The sequence below is a fragment of the Protopterus annectens genome, chromosome 1.part0 (genome assembly GCF_019279795.1).
Source record: "Protopterus annectens isolate FY-2018-M chromosome 1.part0, PAN1.0, whole genome shotgun sequence".
Taxonomy (NCBI): Eukaryota; Metazoa; Chordata; order Ceratodontiformes; family Protopteridae; genus Protopterus; species Protopterus annectens.
In genome coordinates this window covers 510,886,407-510,899,473 of record NC_056725.1, presented here as the reverse complement: position 1 = coordinate 510,899,473, position 13,067 = coordinate 510,886,407, and the positions used below count along the sequence as shown (strand labels likewise).

Sequence of the window (13,067 nt, the reverse complement as noted above, 5' to 3'; positions counted from 1 at the left end):
GCCGTTCGTGCCCTGCCTCCTACCTTCTGGGTTACCCCGTCGGCCGATGAGCTCGTCCAGCTCATCGTCCAGCACGGCTGGAAGGCTCCTGACACCCTGGAAGCGATGCCACAGAAGCCTGATAAAATCTTATCACCTTCAGCTGAGCATCTCCATTGGTCACAAGGTCTTCCAGTAGATGCCAGATGGTGGCAGCTGCAATTAAGAAGGATTTGGCAGAAGAGAGCCAAACTGTCCATCCGCCCAGCAAGGAGTCCCTGGCGATAGATAGACTAGGGAAGCATGCGTTTGCTTCATCAACCTTCGCTATAAGGTCTTTAAACTATTTGGCACACTTTACCAGGCTTCAGAAGGATCTTATCAACCAACTCTCTGAAACCTTGGCAGGAGCTGTTTCTGATGAGGTCTGTGACAACGTGGCTTCTCAGGTAGCCACCTTAGAGTCCATTTTTAATTCTTCCATACGTCTTATTTCTCACGCAACAGAAGGAGCAGCTGTAGTGGCAGATGTGGTTATAGTCACCAGACGACGTGCATGGATGCTCCTTTGCGACTCCTTTAAGGCTTCCTTTATGAATGCCCCCATCGAGGACACTTTTTTGTTTGGCCCTAAAGTGTAAGATACGCTGGCAAGGTGCGAACAAGATGGCAAGACCCTATCTGCCATTGGTGTGAGACACTCCACTCCTCGATTCTACTCCAGAAATCAGAGGAGCAGAATGACGTGGCACAGGAAATCACAGGGCTCTTTCCGTGGCGCACGTGCCGTGTTCTCCCCTAGAGGCAGAGGGGGAAACTCCAATGGAAAACGCCCCTTTAGGGGCAGAGGAGGTCCTCGAAACCAGGGTTCCAGAGATTCTTTCTCTGGCCAACCCTATCAACGCTCCTGAAGCGTTGCCTGACTTCTCACCTCTGGAAGCTATTGGCGGTCGTTTTTCCTTGTACCCCGCTGCCTGGCGAAATATAACCGACTCTTGGGTGCAATGGATAATATTCAGAGGCTATCGTATCGCCTTCCATCTTTGTCCAATCTCATCCAGAGTATTACCCAATGTCCCACCCAGTCAAAGGAAAGCAGCAGCAGACAAAATCCAAAAGCTGCTACAAAAAAGTCATCCAGACGGTCCCCCCAGACCAGATAGGATCCGGATTTTGCTCAAGGTTCTTTTTAGTGCCAAAAAAGACAGGTGATTGGAGACCAATTCCAATCTCAGCACACTGAACAGATTTGTAAAAGCTTAGAAATTCCGAATGGTCATGGTTTAGTCTATCCCTCCTCTCCTGGAGGAAGACGATTGGATGTGCCCTCTAGATCTTCAAGATGTGTATTACCACATAAAAATGGACAAACGCTCAAGAAAATACCTCCGCTTCCACATAGGAGCCAGTCACTATCAATTTCGAGCTCTGCCCTTCGGTCTCTCTGCAGCCTCCAGAGTGTTCACCAAATGCATGGCAGTGGTTATCGCTCACTTGTGACTTCAAGGATTCCAGGCATTTCCATATTTAGACGACTGGCTCCTCACCACCCCCACCAAGCGTCTACTGGAAGAAGCCCTGCACTACACTCTCCTCACAGCACAACGCCTGGGAATCACTATAAACTGGAAGACGTCCAACACAACCCGACCTCAGTCTTTGGAATTCATAGGGGTACTGTTGGACACGAGAAATTGCACAGAATATCTTCCGGACCACAGGCTTCAAAGAATAAGGCAACAGATTCAACCACTGCTCTGTCACCACAAATCTCCCACGCAATCTATACTCCAACTCTTGGGGTCAATGGCAGCCTCAATCACCATTGTTCCTCTAGCCAGATTCCACATGAGGCTCCTTCAGTGGTTACTTCTCACTCAGTGGTACCCTCTACAACATTCTTTGTCTTTTCAGATAAATGTAACTCAGAGATGCAAGGAAGATTTACTCTGGTGGACGTCTCAAAATCCCCAACAATGGTCTCGCCCCTTCAGCCCACATCAACCAAAAGCCACAGTGACCATGGATGCCTCCCTGATGGGGTGGGGGGGCCATGTCAGGGAAACTCTGCCCAAGGCACCTGGTCAGAGACAGAGGCCCTTTTGCATATTACTGTCCTGGAACTGAGGGCGGTGCTACTAGTGTTGCAAGCATTTCATTCCATCCTAACATCAGGGACTATTGCATTCCAATCGGACAACATGCTAGTGGTGTGGTACATTAACAAGCAAAGGGGGCAGCAGATCTTGCCCGTTATGCCGAGAGACCTTGAGAATATGGAAGTGGGCGATAGCTTCCAACCGCTTTCTAACTGCAACGCACATTCCCGGGTGCTTGAACGTGATAGTGGACAAATTGAGCATTCTACAACCTCACGAGTAGTCCATCAACCCTATGATAGCAGCAAGAATCTTCTGCCACTGGGGCCAGCCTTGCTGTGACCTGTTCGCCTCCCCAACCAACTACAAGCGCAGCAACTATTTTGCCCTGATCCCCCCCCTCGGTCTAGTCCACGCTTGGCACTCGAGTCTACTTTATGCTTATTCTCCTCTCTCCCCCTCATTTCCCAATTTCTGAAGAAAGCACGACAGTTGAAAAGCAAAGTGATCCTCATTGCACCATATTGGCCTCAAGTCTGGCTCCCCTTCCAATGGCCTCACCTGTTAGATCAACCCTGGATCCTCAATCCATCCCCAACGTTGATCTCCCATCCACAGGGTCTGACTCATCCCAGTCTAACAACCCTGAAAATGACAGCTTGGTTTCTCCACTTCCAATGATTGCCAGGCAGGAAAACCTCTCGTCCCCTGTGTGCAGTATTCTTATTGCATCTCATAAATCGTCCACCAGACTAATCTTTCTCAATAAATGGAAAAGGTTTTCTCAATGGGCAGCGAATAAACAATTAGACCCCTTGTCAGACCCAGTTTTGGTGGTTTTGGATTACTTATAACATCTTTTCCACTCTGGGGTGTCTGCCTATACTATTTGTGTCCATTTAGCTGCCATTTCAAATTTCTACATTGGTTTTCAGGATTCTTTGCTTATGTCACATAGACTCTGTAAATCTTTCTTGAAGGGGGTTATCCATTTAAAACCTCCCTTTAGAGAACCGGTACAACCTTGGGATTTGGCATTGGTTCTGCAAGCTCTAACAGCTCCCCCCCTTTGAACCTGCATCTTCATGTGATGTAAAATATTTCTCTTGGAAAACTTTGTTTCTGATTGCAATCACATCGGCCAGACGCTTGTCAGAACTTCAAGCCTTATGCATCAAACCTCCCTATCTTATCTTCCATAAGGATAGGGTATCACTGAGAACCAATTCTTCCTTTTTACCAAAAGTGGTGTCAGAGCGGTCTATAAACCAACCTATTGACCTTCCAGTATTCTTTCCTAACCACTTTAACAAGGGAGAGTATTGCCTGCACTCCTTGGATGTTCATAGGAAAATACAATTTTATTTGGACAGAACAAAATCTACCCGTAAATCTGACCAACTATTCCTGGCTTTTTCTGGACCAAGACAAGGTCATCCTGTCTCAACAGTTACATTGGCTTCATGGTTGAGAAATTGTATTACCATTTTCTACAACAAAAACAATGTCACCTTGCCTCACAGAGTGAAAGCACATTCTACAAGGTCTGCGGCAACTTCAGCAGCTTTCCATGCTAAAGCTTCCCTCAATGATATTTGCTCAGCTGCGACTTGGGCCATACCTCATACCTTTATTCTTCATTACAAATTGGATTTGGCTCCAGAGGTAGAGCTTCTTTTGGCTCCATGGTGCTCAGGGATGTCCTTCTATGAGGGCCACCCAGGGATACAGGTACCTGGAGACTCAGTCCCATCAGTAAGGAATGAATGAAGATTAACAACATCAGATAAATCCATCTGTGTTGTTGATCTTCGTTTATTCATTACTTTCCACCCTCCGTCCCCCTCCGGAGGTTCCTGGTTGATCTCATATACTCCTTTACTGTAGGTCTGTTATGACCAGAGGTAGCCTTTACTTTTTTCCTCTCAACTTGCAAACTCGATCTGAGATAACAGGGAGCAGAGCATTCTGGGTAGGATCTTGGCTCGAGAGTTTTTGGCTGACGTGAGCTTGATATTTGGCTGGCTCGGTTCCGAGGATGGAACCGATAACCCATCAGTAATAAATGAACGAAGATCAACAACAAAGATGGAACGTTGTGGTAAGACATAACTTCTTTTTTTTATCAGAAGAATACGAAACAGAATCTCTTATTTGATAGTTAACTTTTTGTTGGACGAACTTTTGTGTTTCCTCCTTAGCAAGTACTACATCAAACAATTAATTTGATGCTCCAGAACAAATATTCTTAAGACAGCTATACAGTAGCTTTTGACATTCTCTGATTCCTGGAATAAATGTACACCCCTTCTTCCTGGTGTACTGATAGTAATCATTTTCCACAAAAATGCCACTGTCTACCACTTTTAGTACTTTGTCCATCTGTCAAAGTTTTGTCAGGCAACTGTTTCTGCTGATAGGATTGCATCTTTACTATTAAAGGTCTAGGCTGCTTTCTCATGACCAGGTTTGGAGCATACACATGATGTGTCTTTTCAATTAACAACTCCTGCTATTGAATAGCAGTCCAGTTGCTTATTTGTGCTTTCATAAAATTAATAGTCTGTTCCTTCCTGTTTCTGTAGTACAGCAGAAAATCTCAGGTTTTCCTTGTGTGCTTTGTTCTCTAATCCTTCCATTTTTTAAAACATCTCTTCTTGAGCTGTCATACTTAGCCAGCCTTTTCTTCATTTCGACCTTTGATTTTTTGCAGTTTTATCAAGTCATCTGAATATCAGTTTAAAGCTTCTTCCATTTTCCCAGCCTTTTGCTATTTCAGTTGATTATACTCTTTCAGTGTTTTGTTTGTTTTAATCAACTCTGAGCATATTCAGCTTATTTTTTTCCTATAGATTACTAGAAGCAGTATCTAGCATCAAAGCTGGAGCTTGAACTGCTTTTTGATGAACTGCGGGATTCTTCTCAGCCAATGTTTTCTACTCACCATTTTCGTGGTTGTCTTTCTCTCAGGCTCTCTGAATTTATTTTTTGCTGGCATCCATTTAGTGCACTTGCTGGCAAGCAACTGAAATTTACCCAAAAAGACAAATTTACTGGCTTTCTTTTCTGAGTTTCTGTTTTCGCACTGGGAGAGCTGAAATTGAGCTATTACTCTGGGTACAGACATCTTGTAAATCCAGCATAAGGAATGTTTTGTCTGCAGTTTTTTCTTGAGGAAAAATCTACTTTAATCTAGTTTTTTCTTTTGTTCAAGTCAATACTCTGTGTTTACAGTGTGTGTGTGTGTGTGTGTGTGTGTGTGTGTGTGTGTGTGTGTGTGTGTGTGTGTGTGAGAGACTTGGTTGATACTTCTTCCAGAGTTGTGGCAACTGGTACTGTTTTGAGAAGGTTTTCCTGGCTGTGTTCTCAGAATCTCCCAGATGATGTGAAAATGAGATTTTAAATTCTCCTTCAGATAGAGATTTAGTTTTTGGTTCCTCTGCTGGAGATAAGTTGATACAGGGAATCTCTTGATATTTTTCAGCCCTCCTTTTCCAAAATTTCTAAGGGATTCTCTAACCCTCATCTGTTTTTGGAAAGCACAAAATACAGTCTCAGTATAATGTTGTTAAACAGATGTTTTAAGAAAAATGGTAGGAGGATTCCAGAAAGAATTCAGGAATTCCCACAAAACCAAGGACATTCGAACAGGTCAGCAGGATCATTTATATGACCTTGACCTCCTCCCACCCTGACAGTCCCTTTTCCCTTCCAGAAAGTCTGAATATGTATGTCTCACTTTAGCAACAGATAGTTTCAGATAAATGGGTTCTGGAAATCACTCAAGGTTTCAGATGGCAGTGGGAGGAAATCCCTCTTTTTCAAATGGGAACTCCTCATGCACAAGACCAGACCAGATGGAAGAAGGAAAATGCTTGGGAGACCTGTTCTGGATTTTTCTTTCCGAAACCTGTTTGTGATGGTGCCCAAATGTAATCTGTTACTTCTTAAAGATGCTTATCACAGCCCTGTTCATTCAGACTTTAGGCATCTCTTAAGGTTGCGTGCATCTGGATCATATCAGTTAACTGCCTTACCCTTTGGACTGTCCAACGCAGCAAGAGTATTCAGAGTGTCTAGCTGTAGTTATAGCTCATTGCAGGCTACAGGGTATCCGCATTTTCCATATCTAGGTGACTTGTTTATTTTTGCAGAGTCTTTCAAAATGTCAAGAAACTCTCTCTGGGGAGATGGATCTCTTATACAAGCTGGGATTCCAAGAAAACATTCAGAAGTCAAACTTACTCACAGAATGGGTCTACTCAACAAGTTCAGTAGTGTTTGATACACGCTGCCCCCCTGTCAATTTCAGCCTGGATGATAGGGTATTGATTCATTTTAGGCATCACTTTACTGAGCAAGTACAGCAGGTACTAATGCAGGCAAAAAAGCCTGCCACTAGAAAATCATATATTAGCAAATGGAAAAGTTTTCTGTTGGTGCCAGTGCCATAACCAACACCCATTCAGAGCTACTTCTCTGATTTTGCAATATTTGTGTGAGTTGCTATCCTATGGCTTTCTTACTCCTCCATCAAGGTTTATTTATTCACCATTTCAGCATGTCTTCCCATGGGTCCTCCTCTATCACGGCATTCTCATATCAAAATGTTTTTGAAAGGGGTTTTGCATAAGCCCAAGAGGCTGCCAGTTATACCAGTGGTCCCTCCTTGGGATCTTAATTTTGTGTTAGAGAAGCTAACACTTCCTCCATTTAAACCAGCAGACCTGACTGCCTTAAGGTTCTTAACATGGAAAGCAGTTTTACTGATTGCTCTGACTTCTTCAAGAAGGGTATCTGAGTTGCAAGCTTTTATAGAGAGTCAACCCTACGTCATTTTCTACAGAGATAGGGCTTCTTTGAGAACTATTCCTTTTATGCAAAAACTGGTATCCATACCCTTCTTCTCCCCCCCCCCTAATAAGCTTAGATAATCTACCCATATAGTTAAGGGAACTAAGGGAACTCAGCAGTGATCAGTTTGATGAACATAGTACAGTTGTGTAAGTAAAGTTATCATAGCAGTAGATGTTTGCATTATCACTGCTGCAGTATCATCTCCTTCACTCCATTACCTTTGCTTTTGGTGTGTTTATGCCCGGATATGGACATTTATTTTTTGTTATTCCTAACATTTTGCATCAGGGCTGAGCCTCCTTCTCTCTTGCCATGAAAGCTCTGAATGGTTTGGCACCCAAACCTGTCTTTCTAAGTCAGTTTATCTTGAGCTGATTGATGGTTCGGACATGTGGAAGATGCCTTGAAGCTTTGGAAGCTAGCCAGTGTTAATATCCTTGGCAGTGTATAACCCATATAGCTAAGACTACTGCTGCAATGATCATTTGAACAGTTATTGTTAGTTTACTTGTCCAGCTGTACTCTTTTCAAATATTTGTCTTGTGAAGATTAATATACCACCTCCTTGCTCAGTGAGCTTAACTGAGTGGAAAGAGTTATAACCAGATGTTTGTGGAATGTAAGGCAGCAGTGTAATCCATATTTCTGTGGTAGTATTTTCATCAGAGATAAAGTAAACCCCTAGACAGCTGGAATTTTTGACAGCCAGATTGACATTGGGGAGTTAGGTGTCATTCATTTTTAAATAATCTTGTTTCCATTTAAGGAACATGGCCCACTGCAAAGGTTTACTCCTCTGCAAGACCTTTTCTGTGGTGGTGCATTCCATGGCGTCCACCTCTTTAGACTGTTACAAGGCCCTGTAGTTAGGGCCCTCCTAACCAAGGAACTTGATTAGTTCCAACTAGTGTAGAATTCTGCTGTGTGGTTACTGCATCAGTGGCTCAACAGGTAGCTCACTTGACTTCAGGATTGTTGGTTCTTTTCCATTCCATGTACTTGGATTCATTTTCCAATGATGCCACTGCTGTGCAGATTAAGGGGGTGCTGCACTCCTGACTGAGCTGTCCTTTTGGATGGGATGTTAAATCATACTCCCTTTTGCCTGTGGTGGTGGTAGCACAGTTAATGGTAAAAGAGACCACAGCACTGCCAGATGTACTCACATCAGTATACATGTCTTATTCTTTCCTGAAAATAGGCTGTAGGCCTAATGAGACTAACCCAGTCAACAAAATAATGATGACTTAATTTTTATTAATTGCTACCAGCAAGGAGTAGCACAGTGGTGCAGCAGGTGGTGATGTCTGCTCTCAGCAAGGGGTTCACCAGTTTGATTCCTGACTGGGGTTCCTTCTGTAGAGTTTGCCTGCCCTCCCTAAGTTTGCATGGGTTTTCTCAGTGCTCAGGTTCCCTCCCACATTCTAAAGGCATATGCAGTAGGTGGTTTGGACACACTAAATTGACCATAAGTGTGACTGCACATGTATGTTTGTGATATGGAAGAACAACCGTGACAGGGCTAGCCACTCAGTGGTGTGAGCTTTGGCATTAGATGATTCAGTGCTGAAATGACACCCTTACCCAAAGGGGTTGGTGATGGATGGATGGAGTTCAGGATACCAGCACACTACTCTCATGCCGCAGGGCCTGCCCTGTTTGCTTATCTGATCTCATATTACCTTAAAGTTTTGATGTTTGTTATTTAGCCCTACGTGACAAACCTAATCTGGAGCAGTGAATGTCCTTACTGTTCGGTGTTCACACCTGGCAAAATCAAAGTGTTTTTTAAGTTAACAGTGTTTTTCTCTGTTTGGTTACACATTACTGTGATCATTAGAAATGACTAGAAAGCTAAAATATTGATTGTGGCTTCTTTGAAGTTTTAAAATACAGTAAACACTAGCTTCATCTCCTTTTACATGCATACTTGCCTAGTGGAATCTGCCCCTTCTCAGGGGTGTGGGGTTATGTTATATTAAAATATATTTAAGCTGTAATGTTTTGGCGAATACAGTCGTAATAAGATTCTGCATTTAACTACTTCGATGTGCTGTGTTCATGATTTAACTGTATCTACTTAAGTTGTAGCTGTTAAAAGCATTTTACTGAAACCATAGGGTGACACACTTTTTCTCCCTGAAAGTTTGATGTGTACTTTCAGTTTTTTAGTTCAGTCTGTCTCAAGTTTTGCAGCTTTTGGATGCAAGCGTTACCAATACATTGATCCAGACTTCTTTAGTAGCTTTAGTAACACATTTCATTAATGCCCAGTTTTCTGCAGTGTTCAGATTATTGCAACAGTGGCATGATATATTTTCAGTTTGGCTAGAAATGCTCTGTTTTGAAGAACTTGATGTTTGCTGTAACTGCTGTTTTTGGAATTTGTGTAGATTTTTTTCAGAGTCCAAAAATGACTCAATTCATCTGTGTCAAAGTTGTGAGACTTGATGCTATTTATTCATACTTCTCTGAAGACCCAGTTATAAAAACTTGATTTGAGTTGGATTGATTTTTTAATTCTCTACACTTAGTCAAGTGCAAAGTTGTAAAGTGTATGAATTTAATTTTAATTTGTTTTCTTCAGTTTTGGAATCCTTGATTTACTTTTGTAGGAAATCTTTACCATTGCAGTTTTGTGTGGTGACAGTATTAGTACAAACTGTTAAGGATTTTCCTTTTTCACCCTTTACCTTCATCCATGTGAAGCTTTGGTTTATGCCATCTAATGAAACCTTTTTTCACAACAGGACATAGGGAAGCATTTGTTATTTGAAGTTAGTGTACACATTCATTGTTTGGTGTTTAAAGTTTTGCAAGTTATAGAACACACATCTGTAATTTTTATATTTTGTCCAACATGTAATGTGAAGTTAGAGCTAAAATATGCATTTGTTTTTATCACACTCTACAAGTAGTTCATCTGTAAATTAAACTAAGTTTGCACAGCAGATGTTTGGATCTTGCAGTCAGCTCCATTTTGTTCATTAAATTTTGTATGCCATTTGTCATTTTCATCTGTGAACCTACCCACCTTGTCTGATCAGACTTCAAGGCTTGAGTTGAAGTCATACTTTGGCCATTTAAATGGAATCTCGTTTGTACTCTTCTGACTCACCGATGGTCATCTACCAACTTAACTTCTGTGTTGGCCAGTTTTTGATTTACTGCTGTTTCCAGCACATTGATTGCTACTGCTTTATTATGACACCTTTGTAATTTGTAATGTAACCAAGTAAAACATTCACTGGCTGAAAAAAAATGTTTTACTGATTGTAGTCTAATTCAGTTTTTTTTTATGTTGTGTGTCTATAGTTTCTGTGGAATCTGCTGGAAGTCTTCCACCTGATGTGCTGGTGAGTGAAGCTGTCAAGGTCCTGATGACCAAGTGCCAGAAATTCTTGAATGAACTGGATGCATCTCAAATAGATTAACCTGGGATGAAAAATTCTAAGCGACTTCTATGGACTTTTAACTTTGGGCTGTAAAGGGCATTTCGGTTTCTTTTGTGAGATGCTTCAGCAGTCCCTTATAAAGGATGTTACCATGGTTTGTTTTGTTGCCTTTACAGCAAGCACCCAAAAGTGTTGAACCCAAGAGCTTGCTGGCTCATAAATTGATTGCATTCCCACATTTGGTGGAGTCCTCATATTAACACTTGAAAGTTCACTGGTGTTTTGAAGCAAGTAGTACAAGGCTCTTAAATATTACATTTCCTTCATATATGTTGATTCTTGATGTAAATAAATATTTTTGCAAAAAAAAAAAAAGTGTAAAATGCATTTCTTGATGCAGCATTGCAAGATGATATATGTACCAGTGTTTGCAAGTAATAGGAAATGGTTATTGATTTTTTTTATTAAGCAGATGAATGCCTACACTGCATTAGGTATTTTCATGTATTTATACTGCCAGCCATTGCAATGTAATCTAAGTTCCATCCCTACATTTAAGTGTAATGTTTATAAAAACAAAACATATTTTGTATGCTGTACTGAAGACCTTAATGAAAATAGCAACAGCAGTGTCACAATTTCTAAACATATGAGGAAATATTCTGTTCTTTCTAAAATGTTGTTGAGGTGCAAGCAGGAATTTTGCCTTTCTGTGCCACCGTTTACAAAGTAGCCATTTCAGATTCATGGGAAGGGTAATGTTCATTAGATTCCTTAGTAGTCTAAGCTATGTGAAAGTTATCCTGCCAGGGATCTGATGTCTGTCTAGCTTTCAAAGCGTTAAGCCATGTTCCTCGCTCCCATTCATTCGTTGCAACACAAAAGCATGCTGGTATAAAAGAAGATGTACAGAGGCCAAAATTCAGAACTTTCTTACCATTAAAGCTTACCAGTAATGCTCGCTCTTAGCTGTTTCCTCATTGTCGACAGTTGGCTGTTTTTTGTCAAGTCCCACTGGGGAGCTCCTTCCTGTTTTTGAATAAAAAAATTTATCTTTGTGATTCATGTCTAAGATAAAGGGGAAATATTTCTATGGTTGACCATTTCCCTCTAAAGATCACCACAATGCCTATCTTTTTTTGGCCTGGGGAAGAGCACAACTTTCACATCTTCTACTTCCAAGCCCTTTAAATGCAGGCGTAGATACTACAAATTTGCCTGCCTAGAAAATGGGTTACTCCTCTCCTCTTTTTGATCTTAACTTCTCACCAGAAAGGCTTACACTTCACTTCTGAACCATCTCACAAGGTTAATTTTAAAATTCATAAAATGGAAAACATTTTGCTCTGTGCTCTGACCCCACCAAGAAGATTATCTCAGTTTGTTTCCATTTTTTTGACTGGGAATAGCCTGACTGAGCTAAAAGCTCATTTTTGGTGTAGGTCCAAGGAGAAAAGCACCACAGTTATACAGCAGAGGTAACAAAAAATCAACTGTACTTGGGTGTTCTTGAAAACATACAAAACTGTTACAAAAGTACATTTTTACATAAATAGAAAACATCTGTTATGACTGTTACAAATAAATACACGGACTGTCAGTGAAATATTAGGCTAAAAATGTAGATAGCATAGTGGTTAAAGGAGAAAAGAGGAAGAGAGGGAGAGACTAGGATGGAAAGGGGTCGAAGGTAGGATGGATAGAGACGAAATTCAGATGCAAGGACAGGTCCAAGTAGAAGATAAGTAAGCGTTTAGATTGTACAGAAATGTTTTAAGTTTACTCTCATGCCTAAGGTACTGCGGATGGAATTACACGTCTTGGCTACATGAAAAGAGAATAGAATGTCACTAGTGGTTGTGTGATTTGACACATTTTTGGAAATTGTGAATGTGAGATCTTGTATTTTGGAAGTTCTAAAGACATGCTTCTGGAGCGTTTCTCCCCGGGCCTCCGCTGAAAACAGGATCTGTGGAACCTAGTCGGACTTTCCCGGTCAACAAATGTTAAATAAATAAAATAAATAAATAAAAATAAAAATAAATAAGTAAAATATGAGTAGGCATCTGCTGGGCTCATTTAGAATTGTTTTCTTTGTTTTTTTGACTGGTTAAAAGGTGTTTTAGCTCTAGCCAGTTAATCTTATGAAGTGCTGTACAATGATGAATTTTGTTGGAAGCATTAGCAACATATTATGCATTTTTATTGTATGTTTGTTCTAGTTTATATAGGTGAGTTTTGGAATATTACTAACGATAAAGGGAGGGATGAAGTGATTTAAGAAGCAACAGAGTTTGAGCTGTATTAAGCTGCGCTGTTTGTTAGGTAGGTTGCAAGCTCTTATGGTGATCCCCCCACCTCACCTTTCGTAAAAATATCCTTAAGAACCAACTCATTCATTTTTTTTTTTTTTTTTTTGCAAAGGTGGTTTCAGAATTTACTTAATCTGTTCATTACTCTCTATTCTTCCTTGAACCAAAAATAAAGGGAGAGAATTCTGTACACGCTGAATGTCCACAGACAGCTAAGGTAGTACACTGAGTGGACAGAAGACTTAAGAAATTAAAATCAACTATTCCTTGCTTATGAGTGTAAAAAGAGTGGATAATCAGCATCAAAACAAATTATTTTCAAATGGTTTTCCATACTATCCATCTTAACTACTCTCACCATGGTGAGTCCCTTCCAGGCAAAATCAGAGCTCTACTATTTGATAACTTTGTTTTTGTTGACTGGA

At 41.0% G+C, this 13,067-nt stretch overlaps 1 protein-coding gene across 2 annotated transcripts in view; it reads left to right on the top strand.

The window, feature by feature from the left end:
• POLR1C (RNA polymerase I and III subunit C) overlaps window positions 1-10,705 on the top strand; it is an 868,501-nt gene extending 857,796 nt beyond the window's left edge. For both annotated transcript variants that reach the window (XM_044061017.1, XM_044061008.1), the window contains exon 9: window positions 10,251-10,705. In XM_044061017.1, coding sequence (XP_043916952.1) covers window positions 10,251-10,369 — 119 coding nt within the window. In that variant the 3' untranslated portion in view covers window positions 10,370-10,705. The remainder of the gene's footprint in view (window positions 1-10,250) is intronic.
• The last annotated feature ends 2,362 nt before the right edge of the window (window positions 10,706-13,067 follow it).